Genomic DNA, 17,193 nt, shown 5'->3' with positions numbered 1-17,193 from the left:
AACAGTGTGGTTAAGGTTAGGGTTAGACATTAGGGCTAACAGTGTGGTTAAGGTTAGGGTTAGGAATTAGGGCTGACAGTGTGGTTACGGTTAGGGTTAGACATTAGGGCTAACAGTGTGGTTAAGGTTAGGGTTAGGCATTAAGGCTAACAGTGTGGTTAGGGTTAGATATTAGGGCTAACAGTGTGGTTAAGTTTAGGGTTAGGAATTAGGGCTAACAGTGTGGTTAAGGTTAGGCATTAGGGCTAACAGTGTGGTTAAGGTTAGGGTTAGACATTAGGGCTAACAGTGTGGTTAAGGTTAGGGTTAGACATTAGGGCTAACAGTGTGGTTAGGGTTAGGCATTAGGGCTAACAGTGTGGTTAAGGTTAGGATTAGGCATTAGGGCTGACAGTGTGGTTAAGGTTAGACATTAGGGCTAACAGTGTGGTTAAGGTTAGGGTTAGACATTAGGGCTAACAGTGTGGTTAAGGTTAGGGTTAGGCATTAGGGCTAACAGTGTGGTTAGGGTTAGACATTAGGGCTAACAGTGTGGTTAAGGTTAGGGTTAGGAATTAGGGCTAACAGTGTGGTTAAGGTTAGGGTTAGACATTAGGGCTAACAGTGTGGTTAAGGTTAGGGTTAGACATTAGGGCTAACAGTGTGGTTAAGGTTAGGGTTAGACATTAGGGCTAACAGTGTGGTTAAGGTTAGGCATTAGGGCTAACAGTGTGGTTAGGGTTAGACATTAGGGCTAACAGTGTGGTTAGGGTTAGGCATTATGGCTAACAGTGTGGTTACGGTTAGGGTTAGACATTAGGGCTAACAGTGTGGTTAAGGTTAGGGTTAGGCATTAAGGCTAACAGTGTGGTTAAGGTTAGGGTTAGGCATTAGGGCTAACAGTGTGGATAAGGTTAGGGTTAGACATTAGGGCTAACAGTGTGGTTAGGGTTAGGCATTAGGGCTAACAATGTGGTTAGGGTTAGGGTTAGACATTAGGGCTAACAGTGTGGTTAAGGTTAGGGTTAGACATTAGGGCTAACAGTGTGGTTAAGGTTAGGGTTAGGAATTAGGGCTGACAGTGTGGTTAAGGTTAGGCATTAGGGCTAACAGTGTGGTTACGGTTAGGGTTAGACATTAGGGCTAACAGTGTGGTTAGGGTTAGATATTAGGGCTAACAGTGTGGTTAAGTTTAGGGTTAGGAATTACTGCTAACAGTGTGGTTAAGGTTAGGCATTAGGGCTAACAGTGTGGTTAAGGTTAGGGTTAGACATTAGGGCTAACAGTGTGGTTAAGGTTAGGGTTAGACATTAGGGCTAACAGTGTGGTTAAGGTTAGGGTTAGGAATTAGGGCTGACAGTGTGGTTAAGGTTAGGCATTAGGGCTAACAGTGTGGTTAAGGTTAGGGTTAAACATTAGGGCTAACAGTGTGGTTAAGGTTAGGGTTAGGCATTAAGGCTAACAGTGTGGTTAGGGTTAGATATTAGGGCTAACAGTGTGGTTAAGTTTAGGGTTAGGAATTAGGGCTAACAGTGTGGTTAAGGTTAGGCATTAGGGCTAACAGTGTGGTTAAGGTTAGGGTTAGACATTAGGGCTAACAGTGTGGTTAAGGTTAGGGTTAGACATTAGGGCTAACAGTGTGGTTAGGGTTAGGCATTAGGGCTAACAGTGTGGTTAAGGTTAGGATTAGGCATTAGGGCTGACAGTGTGGTTAAGGTTAGACATTAGGGCTAACAGTGTGGTTAAGGTTAGGGTTAGACATTAGGGCTAACAGTGTGGTTAAGGTTAGGAATTAGGGCTGACAGTGTGGTTAGGGTTAGGCATTAGGGCTAACAGTGTGGTTAAGGTTAGGGTTAGACATTAGGGCTAACAGTGTGGTTAAGGTTAGGGTTAGGCATTAGGGCTAACAGTGTGGTTAGGGTTAGACATTAGGGCTAACAGTGTGGTTAAGGTTAGGGTTAGGAATTAGGGCTAACAGTGTGGTTAAGGTTAGGGTTAGACATTAGGGCTAACAGTGTGGTTAAGGTTAGGGTTAGACATTAGGGCTAACAGTGTGGTTAAGGTTAGGGTTAGACATTAGGGCTAACAGTGTGGTTAAGGTTAGGCATTAGGGCTAACAGTGTGGTTAGGGTTAGACATTAGGGCTAACAGTGTGGTTAGGGTTAGGCATTATGGCTAACAGTGTGGTTACGGTTAGGGTTAGACATTAGGGCTAACAGTGTGGTTAAGGTTAGGGTTAGGCATTAAGGCTAACAGTGTGGTTAAGGTTAGGGTTAGGCATTAGGGCTAACAGTGTGGATAAGGTTAGGGTTAGACATTAGGGCTAACAGTGTGGTTAGGGTTAGGCATTAGGGCTAACAGTGTGGTTAGGGTTAGGGTTAGACATTAGGGCTAACAGTGTGGTTAAGGTTAGGGTTAGACATTAGGGCTAACAGTGTGGTTAAGGTTAGGGTTAGGAATTAGGGCTGACAGTGTGGTTAAGGTTAGGCATTAGGGCTAACAGTGTGGTTACGGTTAGGGTTAGACATTAGGGCTAACAGTGTGGTTAGGGTTAGATATTAGGGCTAACAGTGTGGTTAAGTTTAGGGTTAGGAATTACTGCTAACAGTGTGGTTAAGGTTAGGCATTAGGGCTAACAGTGTGGTTAAGGTTAGGGTTAGACATTAGGGCTAACAGTGTGGTTAAGGTTAGGGTTAGACATTAGGGCTAACAGTGTGGTTAAGGTTAGGGTTAGGAATTAGGGCTGACAGTGTGGTTAAGGTTAGGCATTAGGGCTAACAGTGTGGTTAAGGTTAGGGTTAAACATTAGGGCTAACAGTGTGGTTAAGGTTAGGGTTAGGCATTAAGGCTAACAGTGTGGTTAGGGTTAGATATTAGGGCTAACAGTGTGGTTAAGTTTAGGGTTAGGAATTAGGGCTAACAGTGTGGTTAAGGTTAGGCATTAGGGCTAACAGTGTGGTTAAGGTTAGGGTTAGACATTAGGGCTAACAGTGTGGTTAAGGTTAGGGTTAGACATTAGGGCTAACAGTGTGGTTAGGGTTAGGCATTAGGGCTAACAGTGTGGTTAAGGTTAGGGTTAGGCATTAGGGCTGACAGTGTGGTTAAGGTTAGACATTAGGGCTAACAGTGTGGTTAAGGTTAGGGTTAGACATTAGGGCTAACAGTGTGGTTAAGGTTAGGAATTAGGGCTGACAGTGTGGTTAGGGTTAGGCATTAGGGCTAACAGTGTGGTTAAGGTTAGGGTTAGACATTAGGGCTAACAGTGTGGTTAAGGTTAGGGTTAGGCATTAGGGCTAACAGTGTGGTTAGGGTTAGACATTAGGGCTAACAGTGTGGTTAAGGTTAGGGTTAGGAATTAGGGCTAACAGTGTGGTTAAGGTTAGGGTTAGACATTAGGGCTAACAGTGTGGTTAAGGTTAGGGTTAGACATTAGGGCTAACAGTGTGGTTAAGGTTAGGCATTAGGGCTAACAGTGTGGTTAGGTTAGACATTAGGGCTAACAGTGTGGTTAGGGTTAGGCATTAGGGCTAACAGTGTGGTTACGGTTAGGGTTAGACATTAGGGCTAACAGTGTGGTTAAGGTTAGGGTTAGACATTAGGGCTAACAGTGTGGTTACGGTTAGGGTTAGACATTAGGGCTAACAGTGTGGTTAAGGTTAGGGTTAGGCATTAAGGCTAACAGTGTGGTTAAGGTTAGGGTTAGGCATTAGGGCTAACAGTGTGGATAAGGTTAGGGTTAGACATTAGGGCTAACAGTGTGGTTAGGGTTAGGCATTAGGGCTAACAGTGTGGTTAGGGTTAGGGTTAGACATTAGGGCTAACAGTGTGGTTAAGGTTAGGGTTAGACATTAGGGCTAACAGTGTGGTTAAGGTTAGGGTTAGGAATTAGGGCTAACAGTGTGGTTAAGGTTAGGGTTAGACATTAGGGCTAACAGTGTGGTTAAGGTTAGGGTTAGGCATTAAGGCTAACAGTGTGGTTAGGGTTAGATATTAGGGCTAACAGTGTGGTTAAGTTTAGGGTTAGGAATTACTGCTAACAGTGTGGTTAAGGTTAGGCATTAGGGCTAACAGTGTGGTTAAGGTTAGGGTTAGACATTAGGGCTAACAGTGTGGTTAAGGTTAGGGTTAGACATTAGGGCTAACAGTGTGGTTAAGGTTAGGGTTAGGAATTAGGGCTGACAGTGTGGTTAAGGTTAGGCATTAGGGCTAACAGTGTGGTTAAGGTTAGGGTTAAACATTAGGGCTAACAGTGTGGTTAAGGTTAGGGTTAGACATTAGGGCTAACAGTGTGGTTAGGGTTAGACATTAGGGCTAACAGTGTGGTTAAGTTTAGGGTTAGGAATTAGGGCTAACAGTGTGGTTAAGGTTAGGGTTAGACATTAGGGCTAACAGTGTGGTTAGGGTTAGGCATTAGGGCTAACAGTGTGGTTAGGGTTAGGGTTAGACATTAGGGCTAACAGTGTGGTTAAGGTTAGGGTTAGACATTAGGGCTAACAGTGTGGTTAAGGTTAGGTTAGGCATTAGGGCTGACAGTGTGGTTAGGGTTAGGCATTAGGGCTAACAGTGTGGTTAAGGTTAGGGTTAGACATTAGGGCTAACAGTGTGGTTAAGGTTGGGTATTAAGGCTAACAGTGTGGTTAAGGTTAGGGTTAGACATTAGGGCTAACAGTGTGGTTAGGGTTAGGAATTAGGGCTAACAGTGTGGTTAAGGTTAGGCATTAGGGCTAACAGTGTGGTTAAGGTTAGGGTTAGGCATTAGGGCTAACAGTGTGGTTAAGGTTAGGGTTAGGCATTAAGGCTAACAGTGTGGTTAGGGTTAGATATTAGGGCTAACAGTGTGGTTAAGTTTAGGGTTAGACATTAGGGCTAACAGTGTGGTTAGGGTTAGGCATTAGGGCTAACAGTGTGGTTACGGTTAGGGTTAGACATTAGGGCTAACAGTGTGGTTAAGGTTAGGGTTAGGCATTAAGGCTAACAGTGTGGTTAAGGTTAGGGTTAGGCATTAGGGCTAACAGTGTGGATAAGGTTAGGGTTAGACATTAGGGCTAACAGTGTGGTTAGGGTTAGGCATTAGGGCTAACAGTGTGGTTAGGGTTAGGGTTAGACATTAGGGCTAACAGTGTGGTTAAGGTTAGGGTTAGACATTAGGGCTAACAGTGTGGTTAAGGTTAGGGTTAGGAATTAGGGCTGACAGTGTGGTTAAGGTTAGGCATTAGGGCTAACAGTGTGGTTACGGTTAGGGTTAGACATTAGGGCTAACAGTGTGGTTAGGGTTAGATATTAGGGCTAACAGTGTGGTTAAGTTTAGGGTTAGGAATTACTGCTAACAGTGTGGTTAAGGTTAGGCATTAGGGCTAACAGTGTGGTTAAGGTTAGGGTTAGGAATTACTGCTAACAGTGTGGTTAAGGTTAGGCATTAGGGCTAACAGTGTGGTTAAGGTTAGGGTTAGACATTAGGGCTAACAGTGTGGTTAAGGTTAGGGTTAGACATTAGGGCTAACAGTGTGGTTAAGGTTAGGGTTAGACATTAGGGCTAACAGTGTGGTTAGGGTTAGATATTAGGGCTAACAGTGTGGTTAAGTTTAGGGTTAGGAATTACTGCTAACAGTGTGGTTAAGGTTAGGCATTAGGGCTAACAGTGTGGTTAAGGTTAGGGTTAGACATTAGGGCTAACAGTGTGGTTAAGGTTAGGGTTAGACATTAGGGCTAACAGTGTGGTTAAGGTTAGGGTTAGACATTAGGGCTAACAGTGTGGTTAAGGTTAGGGTTAGACATTAGGGCTAACAGTGTGGTTAAGGTTAGGCATTAGGGCTAACAGTGTGGTTACGGTTAGGGTTAGACATTAGGGCTAACAGTGTGGTTAAGGTTAGGGTTAGGAATTAGGGCTAACAGTGTGGTTAAGGTTAGGGTTAGGCATTAGGGCTAACAGTGTGGTTAAGGTTAGGGTTAGGCATTAGGGCTAACAGTGTGGTTAAGCTTAGGGTTAGGCATTAAGGCTAACAGTGTGGTTAGGGTTAGATATTAGGGCTAACAGTGTGGTTAAGTTTAGGGTTAGGCATTAGGGCTAACAGTGTGGTTACAGTTAGGGTTAGACATTAGGGCTAACAGTGTGGTTAAGGTTAGGGTTAGGCATTAAGGCTAACAGTGTGGTTAGGGTTAGATATTAGGGCTAACAGTGTGGTTAAGGTTAGGGTTAGACATTAGGGCTAACAGTGTGGTTAGGGTTAGGCATTAGGGCTAACAGTGCGGTTAAGGTTAGGGTTAGACATTAGGGCTAACAGTGTGGTTAAGGTTAGGGTTAGGCATTAGGGCTAACAGTGTGGTTAAGGTTAGGGTTAGACATTAGGGCTAACAGTGTGGTTAAGGTTAGGGTTAGACATTAGGGCTAACAGTGTGGTTAGGGTTAGGCATTAGGGCTAACAGTGCGGTTAAGGTTAGGGTTAGACATTAGGGCTAACAGTGTGGTTAAGGTTAGGGTTAGGCATTAGGGCTAACAGTGTGGTTAAGGTTAGGGTTAGACATTAGGGCTAACAGTGTGGTTAAGGTTAGGGTTAGACATTAGGGCTAACAGTGTGGTTAGGGTTAGGCATTAGGGCTAACAGTGCGGTTAAGGTTAGGGTTAGACATTAGGGCTAACAGTGTGGTTAAGGTTAGGGTTAGGCATTAGGGCTAACAGTGTGGTTAAGGTTAGGGTTAGACATTAGGGCTAACAGTGTGGTTAAGGTTAGGGTTAGGCATTAGGGCTAACAGTGTGGATAAGGTTAGGGTTAGACATTAGGGCTAACAGTGTGGTTAGGGTTAGGCATTAGGGCTAACAGTGTGGTTAGGGTTAGGGTTAGACATTAGGGCTAACAGTGTGGTTAAGGTTAGGGTTAGACATTAGGGCTAACAGTGTGGTTAAGGTTAGGCATTAGGGCTAACAGTGTGGTTAGGGTTAGACATTAGGGCTAACAGTGTGGTTAGGGTTAGGCATTAGGGCTAACAGTGTGGTTACGGTTAGGGTTAGACATTAGGGCTAACAGTGTGGTTAAGGTTAGGGTTAGGCATTAAGGCTAACAGTGTGGTTAAGGTTAGGGTTAGGCATTAGGGCTAACAGTGTGGATAAGGTTAGGGTTAGACATTAGGGCTAACAGTGTGGTTAGGGTTAGGCATTAGGGCTAACAGTGTGGTTAGGGTTAGGGTTAGACATTAGGGCTAACAGTGTGGTTAAGGTTAGGGTTAGACATTAGGGCTAACAGTGTGGTTAAGGTTAGGGTTAGGAATTAGGGCTGACAGTGTGGTTAAGGTTAGGCATTAGGGCTAACAGTGTGGTTACGGTTAGGGTTAGACATTAGGGCTAACAGTGTGGTTAGGGTTAGATATTAGGGCTAACAGTGTGGTTAAGTTTAGGGTTAGGAATTACTGCTAACAGTGTGGTTAAGGTTAGGCATTAGGGCTAACAGTGTGGTTAAGGTTAGGGTTAGGAATTACTGCTAACAGTGTGGTTAAGGTTAGGCATTAGGGCTAACAGTGTGGTTAAGGTTAGGGTTAGACATTAGGGCTAACAGTGTGGTTAAGGTTAGGGTTAGACATTAGGGCTAACAGTGTGGTTAAGGTTAGGGTTAGACATTAGGGCTAACAGTGTGGTTAGGGTTAGATATTAGGGCTAACAGTGTGGTTAAGTTTAGGGTTAGGAATTACTGCTAACAGTGTGGTTAAGGTTAGGCATTAGGGCTAACAGTGTGGTTAAGGTTAGGGTTAGACATTAGGGCTAACAGTGTGGTTAAGGTTAGGGTTAGACATTAGGGCTAACAGTGTGGTTAAGGTTAGGGTTAGACATTAGGGCTAACAGTGTGGTTAAGGTTAGGGTTAGGAATTAGGGCTGACAGTGTGGTTAAGGTTAGGCATTAGGGCTAACAGTGTGGTTACGGTTAGGGTTAGACATTAGGGCTAACAGTGTGGTTAGGGTTAGATATTAGGGCTAACAGTGTGGTTAAGTTTAGGGTTAGGAATTACTGCTAACAGTGTGGTTAAGGTTAGGCATTAGGGCTAACAGTGTGGTTAAGGTTAGGGTTAGACATTAGGGCTAACAGTGTGGTTAAGGTTAGGGTTAGACATTAGGGCTAACAGTGTGGTTAAGGTTAGGGTTAGGAATTAGGGCTGACAGTGTGGTTAAGGTTAGGCATTAGGGCTAACAGTGTGGTTAAGGTTAGGGTTAAACATTAGGGCTAACAGTGTGGTTAAGGTTAGGGTTAGGCATTAAGGCTAACAGTGTGGTTAGGGTTAGATATTAGGGCTAACAGTGTGGTTAAGTTTAGGGTTAGGAATTAGGGCTAACAGTGTGGTTAAGGTTAGGCATTAGGGCTAACAGTGTGGTTAAGGTTAGGGTTAGACATTAGGGCTAACAGTGTGGTTAAGGTTAGGGTTAGACATTAGGGCTAACAGTGTGGTTAGGGTTAGGCATTAGGGCTAACAGTGTGGTTAAGGTTAGGGTTAGACATTAGGGCTAACAGTGTGGTTAAGGTTAGGGTTAGACATTAGGGCTAACAGTGTGGTTAGGGTTAGGCATTAGGGCTAACAGTGTGGTTAAGGTTAGGGTTAGACATTAGGGCTAACAGTGTAGTTAAGGTTAGGAATTAGGGCTGACAGTGTGGTTAGGGTTAGGCATTAGGACTAATAGTGTGGTTAAGGTTAGGGTTAGACATTAGGGCTAACAGTGTGGTTAAGGTTAGGCATTAAGGCTAACAGTGTGGTTAAGGTTAGGGTTAGACATTAGGGCTAACAGTGTGGTTAGGGTTAGGAATTAGGGCTAACAGTGTGGTTAAGGTTAGGCATTAGGGCTAACAGTGTGGTTAAGGTTAGGGTTAGACATTAGGGCTAACAGTGTGGTTAGGGTGAGGCATTAGGGCTGACAGTGTGGTTAAGGTTAGGCATTAGGGCTAACAGTGTGGTTAAGGTTAGGGTTAGACATTAGGGCTAACAGTGTGGTTAAGGTTAGGGTTAGGCATTAGGGCTAACAGTGTGGTTAAGGTTAGGGTTAGGCATTAGGGCTAACAGTGTGGTTAAGTTAGGCATTAGGGCTAACAGTGTGGTTAGGGTTAGGCATTAGGGCTAACAGTGTGGTTAAAGTTAGGGTTAGGCATTAGGGCTAACAGTGTGGTTAAGGTTAGGGTTAGGCATTAGGGCTAACAGTGTGGTTAGGGTTAGGCATTAGGGCTGACAGTGTGGTTAAGGTTAGGGTTGGACATTAGGGCTGACAGTGTGGTTAAGGTTAGGGTTAGACATTAGGGCTAACAGTGTGGTTAAGGTTAGGGTTAGACATTAGGGCTAACAGTGTGGTTAAGGTTAGGGTTAGGCATTAGGGCTAACAGTGTGGTTAAGGTTAGGCATTAGGGCTGACAGTGTGGTTAAGGTTAGGCATTAGGGCTAACAGTGTGGTTAAGGTTAGGGTTAGACATTAGGGCTAACAGTGTGGTTAAGGTTAGGGTTAGGCATTAAGGCTAACAGTGTGGTTAAGGTTAGGGTTAGACATTAGGGCTAACAGTGTGGTTAAGTTTAGGGTTAGGAATTAGGGCTAACAGTGTGGTTAGGGTTAGGCATTAGGGCTAACAGTGTGGTTAAGGTTAGGGTTAGACATTAGGGCTAACAGTGTGGTTAAGGTTAGGTTAGGCATTAGGGCTGACAGTGTGGTTAAGGTTAGGGTTAGACATTAGGGCTAACAGTGTGGTTAAGGTTAGGGTTAGACATTAGGGCTAACAGTGTGGTTAAGGTTAGGAATTAGGGCTGACAGTGTGGTTAGGGTTAGGCATTAGGGCTAACAGTGTGGTTAAGGTTAGGGTTAGACATTAGGGCTAACAGTGTGGTTAAGGTTAGGTATTAAGACTAACAGTGTGGTTAAGGTTAGGGTTAGACATTAGGGCTAACAGTGTGGTTAAGGTTAGGGTTAGGAATTAGGGCTAACAGTGTGGTTAAGGTTAGGCATTAGGGCTAACAGTGTGGTTAGGGTTAGGCATTAGGGCTAACAGTGTGGTTAAGGTTAGGCATTAGGGCTAACAGTGTGGTTAAGGTTAGGGTTAGACATTAGGGCTAACAGTGTGGTTAAGGTTAGGGTTAGGAATTAGGGCTGACAGTGTGGTTACGGTTAGGGTTAGACATTAGGGCTAACAGTGTGGTTAAGGTTAGGGTTAGGCATTAAGGCTAACAGTGTGGTTAGGGTTAGATATTAGGGCTAACAGTGTGGTTAAGTTTAGGGTTAGGAATTAGGGCTAACAGTGTGGTTAAGGTTAGGCATTAGGGCTAACAGTGTGGTTAAGGTTAGGGTTAGACATTAGGGCTAACAGTGTGGTTAAGGTTAGGGTTAGACATTAGGGCTAACAGTGTGGTTAGGGTTAGGCATTAGGGCTAACAGTGTGGTTAAGGTTAGGATTAGGCATTAGGGCTGACAGTGTGGTTAAGGTTAGACATTAGGGCTAACAGTGTGGTTAAGGTTAGGGTTAGACATTAGGGCTAACAGTGTGGTTAAGGTTAGGAATTAGGGCTGACAGTGTGGTTAGGGTTAGGCATTAGGGCTAACAGTGTGGTTAAGGTTAGGGTTAGACATTAGGGCTAACAGTGTGGTTAAGGTTAGGGTTAGGCATTAGGGCTAACAGTGTGGTTAGGGTTAGACATTAGGGCTAACAGTGTGGTTAAGGTTAGGGTTAGGAATTAGGGCTAACAGTGTGGTTAAGGTTAGGGTTAGACATTAGGGCTAACAGTGTGGTTAAGGTTAGGGTTAGACATTAGGGCTAACAGTGTGGTTAAGGTTAGGGTTAGACATTAGGGCTAACAGTGTGGTTAAGGTTAGGCATTAGGGCTAACAGTGTGGTTAGGGTTAGACATTAGGGCTAACAGTGTGGTTAGGGTTAGGCATTATGGCTAACAGTGTGGTTACGGTTAGGGTTAGACATTAGGGCTAACAGTGTGGTTAAGGTTAGGGTTAGGCATTAAGGCTAACAGTGTGGTTAAGGTTAGGGTTAGGCATTAGGGCTAACAGTGTGGATAAGGTTAGGGTTAGACATTAGGGCTAACAGTGTGGTTAGGTTAGGCATTAGGGCTAACAGTGTGGTTAGGGTTAGGGTTAGACATTAGGGCTAACAGTGTGGTTAAGGTTAGGGTTAGACATTAGGGCTAACAGTGTGGTTAAGGTTAGGGTTAGGAATTAGGGCTGACAGTGTGGTTAAGGTTAGGCATTAGGGCTAACAGTGTGGTTACGGTTAGGGTTAGACATTAGGGCTAACAGTGGGTTAGGGTTAGATATTAGGGCTAACAGTGTGGTTAAGTTTAGGGTTAGGAATTACTGCTAACAGTGTGGTTAGGGTTAGGCATTAGGGCTAACAGTGTGGTTAAGGTTAGGGTTAGACATTAGGGCTAACAGTGTGGTTAAGGTTAGGGTTAGACATTAGGGCTAACAGTGTGGTTAAGGTTAGGGTTAGGAATTAGGGCTGACAGTGTGGTTAAGGTTAGGCATTAGGGCTAACAGTGTGGTTAAGGTTAGGGTTAAACATTAGGGCTAACAGTGTGGTTAAGGTTAGGGTTAGGCATTAAGGCTAACAGTGTGGTTAGGGTTAGATATTAGGGCTAACAGTGTGGTTAAGTTTAGGGTTAGGAATTAGGGCTAACAGTGTGGTTAAGGTTAGGCATTAGGGCTAACAGTGTGGTTAAGGTTAGGGTTAGACATTAGGGCTAACAGTGTGGTTAAGGTTAGGGTTAGACATTAGGGCTAACAGTGTGGTTAGGGTTAGGCATTAGGGCTAACAGTGTGGTTAAGGTTAGGGTTAGGCATTAGGGCTGACAGTGTGGTTAAGGTTAGACATTAGGGCTAACAGTGTGGTTAAGGTTAGGGTTAGACATTAGGGCTAACAGTGTGGTTAAGGTTAGGAATTAGGGCTGACAGTGTGGTTAGGGTTAGGCATTAGGGCTAACAGTGTGGTTAAGGTTAGGGTTAGACATTAGGGCTAACAGTGTGGTTAAGGTTAGGGTTAGGCATTAGGGCTAACAGTGTGGTTAGGGTTAGACATTAGGGCTAACAGTGTGGTTAAGGTTAGGGTTAGACATTAGGGCTAACAGTGTGGTTAAGGTTAGGCATTAGGGCTAACAGTGTGGTTAGGGTTAGACATTAGGGCTAACAGTGTGGTTAGGGTTAGGCATTAGGGCTAACAGTGTGGTTACGGTTAGGGTTAGACATTAGGGCTAACAGTGTGGTTAAGGTTAGGGTTAGACATTAGGGCTAACAGTGTGGTTACGGTTAGGGTTAGACATTAGGGCTAACAGTGTGGTTAAGGTTAGGGTTAGGCATTAAGGCTAACAGTGTGGTTAAGGTTAGGGTTAGGCATTAGGGCTAACAGTGTGGATAAGGTTAGGGTTAGACATTAGGGCTAACAGTGTGGTTAGGGTTAGGCATTAGGGCTAACAGTGTGGTTAGGTTAGGGTTAGACATTAGGGCTAACAGTGTGGTTAAGGTTAGGGTTAGACATTAGGGCTAACAGTGTGGTTAAGGTTAGGGTTAGGATTAGGGCTAACAGTGTGGTTAAGGTTAGGGTTAGACATTAGGGCTAACAGTGTGGTTAAGGTTAGGGTTAGGCATTAGGGCTAACAGTGTGGTTAGGGTTAGATATTAGGGCTAACAGTGTGGTTAAGTTTAGGGTTAGGAATTACTGCTAACAGTGTGGTTAAGGTTAGGCATTAGGGCTAACAGTGTGGTTAAGGTTAGGGTTAGACATTAGGGCTAACAGTGTGGTTAAGGTTAGGGTTAGACATTAGGGCTAACAGTGTGGTTAAGGTTAGGGTTAGGAATTAGGGCTGACAGTGTGGTTAAGGTTAGGCATTAGGGCTAACAGTGTGGTTAAGGTTAGGGTTAGACATTAGGGCTAACAGTGTGGTTAAGGTTAGGGTTAGACATTAGGGCTAACAGTGTGGTTAAGGTTAGGGTTAGACATTAGGGCTAACAGTGTGGTTAAGTTTAGGGTTAGGAATTAGGGCTAACAGTGTGGTTAAGGTTAGGGTTAGACATTAGGGCTAACAGTGTGGTTAAGGTTAGGCATTAGGGCTAACAGTGTGGTTAGGGGGTTAGACATTAGGGCTAACAGTGTGGTTAAGGTTAGGGTTAGACATTAGGGCTAACAGTGTGGTTAAGGTTAGGTTAGGCATTAGGGCTGACAGTGTGGTTAGGGTTAGGCATTAGGGCTAACAGTGTGGTTAAGGTTAGGGTTAGACATTAGGGCTAACAGTGTGGTTAAGGTTGGGTATTAAGGCTAACAGTGTGGTTAAGGTTAGGGTTAGACATTAGGGCTAACAGTGTGGTTAGGGTTAGGAATTAGGGCTAACAGTGTGGTTAAGGTTAGGCATTAGGGCTAACAGTGTGGTTAAGGTTAGGGTTAGGCATTAGGGCTAACAGTGTGGTTAAGGGGTTAGGCATTAAGGCTAACAGTGTGGTTAGGGTTAGATATTAGGGCTAACAGTGTGGTTAAGTTTAGGGTTAGGAATTAGGGCTAACAGTGTGGTTAGGTTAGGCATTAGGGCTAACAGTGTGGTTAAGGTTAGGGTTAGACATTAGGGCTAACAGTGTGGTTAGGTTAGGCATTAGGGCTAACAGTGTGGTTACGGTTAGGGTTAGACATTAGGGCTAACAGTGTGGTTAAGGTTAGGGTTAGGAATTAGGGCTAACAGTGTGGTTAAGGTTAGGGTTAGGCATTAGGGCTAACAGTGTGGTTAAGGTTAGGGTTAGGCATTAGGGCTAACAGTGTGGTTAAGCTTAGGGTTAGGCATTAAGGCTAACAGTGTGGTTAGGGTTAGATATTAGGGCTAACAGTGTGGTTAAGTTTAGGGTTAGGCATTAGGGCTAACAGTGTGGTTACAGTTAGGGTTAGACATTAGGGCTAACAGTGTGGTTAAGGTTAGGGTTAGGCATTAAGGCTAACAGTGTGGTTAGGGTTAGATATTAGGGCTAACAGTGTGGTTAAGGTTAGGGTTAGACATTAGGGCTAACAGTGTGGTTAGGGTTAGGCATTAGGGCTAACAGTGCGGTTAAGGTTAGGGTTAGACATTAGGGCTAACAGTGTGGTTAAGGTTAGGGTTAGGCATTAGGGCTAACAGTGTGGTTAAGGTTAGGGTTAGACATTAGGACTAACAGTGTGGTTAAGGTTAGGGTTAGGCATTAGGGCTAACAGTGTGGTTAGGGTTAGGCATTAGGGCTAACAGTGTGGTTAAGGTTAGGGTTAGGCATTAGGGCTAACAGTGTGGTTAAGGTTAGGGTTAGACATTAGGGCTAACAGTGTGGTTAAGGTTAGGGTTAGACATTAGGGCTAACAGTGTGGTTAAGGTTAGGGTTAGTCATTAGTGCCAACAGTGTGGTTAAGGTTTAAAATTCAATTTTATGACTTTGTTGCTGTGACAGCTAGTGACCATTCTTCAGAGCTAACATAGATAACATTCCACTCCTTTCACACTGTGTTAGGTGCCAAAGAATGTTTGGCAATGAAACAGAGTGCAAGGAATAGAATGCTAGCTAAACCAACTGGTACCCAAGCTATGACACATGGCAGTATATGTACAGAAAGGAGCCATTGTTGGACTGTAATAACATTGTAATATAGGATATAGTTTAGTGAGACATTATAGGACTATAGCCTTTCTACACAGACAGAGAGCATTAATTCACTGCAAAATAATTTCGGACATGGGTTCTTATCTTGTTCTTGTGAAGAATAAATTCAAGTTCAACGTTTTTATTAATCAAATTGCAGACAACAAACACTCTCTGAAATACCTGATTAACAGATTAAAAGACTCCATCTCCAGTTAAAGAAGCTCCATAAAACAAGTAATAGTCAAATAGGACAATAATAATAATAATTTGAGTCATATAACAAACAGATGTTACAATATTTAGTAAAGCATCCAGTTCAGGGGTGTGAAACATGCGGCCAGCGGGCCAGATCCGGCCCTTGAGACAATTCAATCCGGCCCGCTGGTGGTTTGAGAAGAATATATATATATTACCTGCCTTGTACCTCTGCACATTGGCTCGGTACTGGTACTCCCTGTATATAGCCTTGTTATTGTTATTCATTGTAAGTAGGAATTTGTTCTTAACTGACTTGCCAAGTTCAATAATAGTTCCATTTTTAAAAAACATGAAAAAAACACAAGCTCCAAAGAAAATGTGCAAATGTTCTTATTTTTTAACTCTGCATTGTTGGTTAGGGCCTGTAAGTAAGCATTTCACTGTAAAGTCTACACCTGTTGTATTCGGCGCATGTAACCGATTCAATTTGATTGGATTTAAAATTTCTAACACAAATCTAAACTGTGTAGAAATGAGAATAGACCTACATTTATAATCCAGTTTGCTAACAGTCATCTAAACAGTCAGGGAGCAGAGAACTCCAATAGCAATGGATAGAGGAATATTTGGTTTGTACATTTTGACAGTGAGGAAATAAAACCAATTTCAGGTGCAGCCCTTTGGACCACAATGGAAAACAGTTGAAAGAGCCAGACTACACTTGATGAGTCTGATAAGCGACAAATCGATTCATCGTTATAATTTCAGATATGCTCCGATACGGTACCATACCGTTAGCCAATCTTTGAAAGAACCACAGATAAGCAAATACAAAAACACCAGCTGTAATTTAGCCAAATGGGAAAACACTGGTCCTAAAATAGAACAGGGACTCACCTGAAAAGGTTCCCTTACACAAGAAGGAGCTGAAGTCTAGAAGATGGAGAGCAACAACATAGCCTATAGCACTGTAGCAATGAGTGTGTGATAACATGAACCAACAGAAGTAAACATTGTGTGAAGATCAGCTGACAGTTCCTTGTCATCAGGGTGTAGTTGGTCTATAGCCTATTTCAAAGTGGTAGAACAGGTTGGTTCTTGAGAAGGGAGAAGAGGCATTATTCAGACTGAATGCATGCAGGCCTCTTGCTCCGGAATCAACGCACCTGTTAACGTACTCCTAAATGACATAAAAGTAGCTACAGATGTAAGATCTTAAATGGATCACTTTTGTTGCAGGGAATTTTCCTGCACAGCAGGAAATGGAAACTTGTAGTGTATTCAAGGTACAAAAAGGCTTCTAAATTTTATAATTTCCAGTTTAAAATGTCTTATTTGATTTGCCCTAACAAAAAAATGTAGCAACCCCTACAAAAATAGAAACAACAACAGACACATCAAATGTTATGTCACATGCACAGGGTCAGCAGAGGGTCAGCAGAGGGTCAGCAGAGGGTCAGCACAGGGTCAGCACAGGGTCAGCAGAGGGTCAGCAGAGGGTCAGCAGAGGGTCAGCACAGGGTCAGCAGAGGGTCAGCAGAGGGTCAGCACAGGGTCAGCACAGGGTCAGCAGATTGTTAATGCGAGTGTAGCGAAATGCTTGTGCTTCTAGTTCCGACCATGCAGTAATATCTAACAAGTAATCTAACAATTTGTCACGTTCGTCGTAAGGATCGGACCAAGGCGCAGCGTGAGTAGAGTTCCACATAATTTTAATAAATCGAAACTCACTGAACAAAACAAACAACCAAACGAAACGCTACTGATGTGCACTAAGGCAACTATACATAGACAAGATCCCACAACACAAATGAGGGAAATGGCTACCTAAATATGATCCCCACTGTGGACCGTCGTTGGAGGTTCCGGACTGTGGACCGTCGTTGGAGGTTCCGGACGGGAATCTATCGCCGGAAGCTCTGGACTGGGAACTGTCACCGGAAGCTCTGGACTGTGGAGGCGCACTGGAGGCCTGATGCGTGGGACCGGTACAGGTGGCACCGGGCTGAAGACACGCACCTCAGGGCGAGTGCGGGGAGGAGGCACAGGACACACTGGATTGTGGAGGCCCACTGGAGGTCTGATGCGTGGTGCCGGCACTGGTGGTACCGGGCTGGTGACACGGGTCTCAGGGCGAGTGCAGGGAAGAGGCACAGGACGCACTGGGCTGTGAAGACGCACTGGGGATATAGCGCATAAAGCTGGCGCAGGATATCCTGGTCCGAAGAGGTGTACTGGAGACCAGGAGCGCTGAGCAGGCACAACCCGTCCTGGCTGGATGCCCACTCTAGTGCGGCAAATGCGGGGAGCTGGGGCTATGAATATGCACTGGAGACACCGTGTGCATCACTGCAGAACACGGGGCCTGACCAGTCACACGATCCCCACGGTAAGCTGGCTCAGGTCTAAACCCT

General features: G+C 44.2%; 1 protein-coding gene across 2 annotated transcripts in view; it reads right to left on the bottom strand.

Annotated features, from left to right (window-relative positions):
* LOC112253571 (ABC transporter G family member 23-like) overlaps positions 1 to 15,815 on the bottom strand; it is a 59,967-nt gene extending 44,152 nt beyond the window's left edge. For both annotated transcript variants that reach the window (XM_042315634.1, XM_042315635.1), the window contains exon 1: positions 15,677 to 15,815. In XM_042315634.1, the coding sequence (XP_042171568.1) occupies positions 15,677 to 15,773 (97 nt within the window). In that variant the 5' untranslated portion in view covers positions 15,774 to 15,815. The remainder of the gene's footprint in view (positions 1 to 15,676) is intronic.
* Between the last annotated feature and the right edge of the window lie 1,378 nt (positions 15,816 to 17,193).

The sequence above is a fragment of the Oncorhynchus tshawytscha genome, unplaced genomic scaffold, assembly GCF_018296145.1.
Source record: "Oncorhynchus tshawytscha isolate Ot180627B unplaced genomic scaffold, Otsh_v2.0 Un_contig_4883_pilon_pilon, whole genome shotgun sequence".
Taxonomy (NCBI): Eukaryota; Metazoa; Chordata; class Actinopteri; order Salmoniformes; family Salmonidae; genus Oncorhynchus; species Oncorhynchus tshawytscha.
Note: the sequence above shows the minus strand (reverse complement) of the source record. Positions and strands in the feature narration are given on the sequence as shown.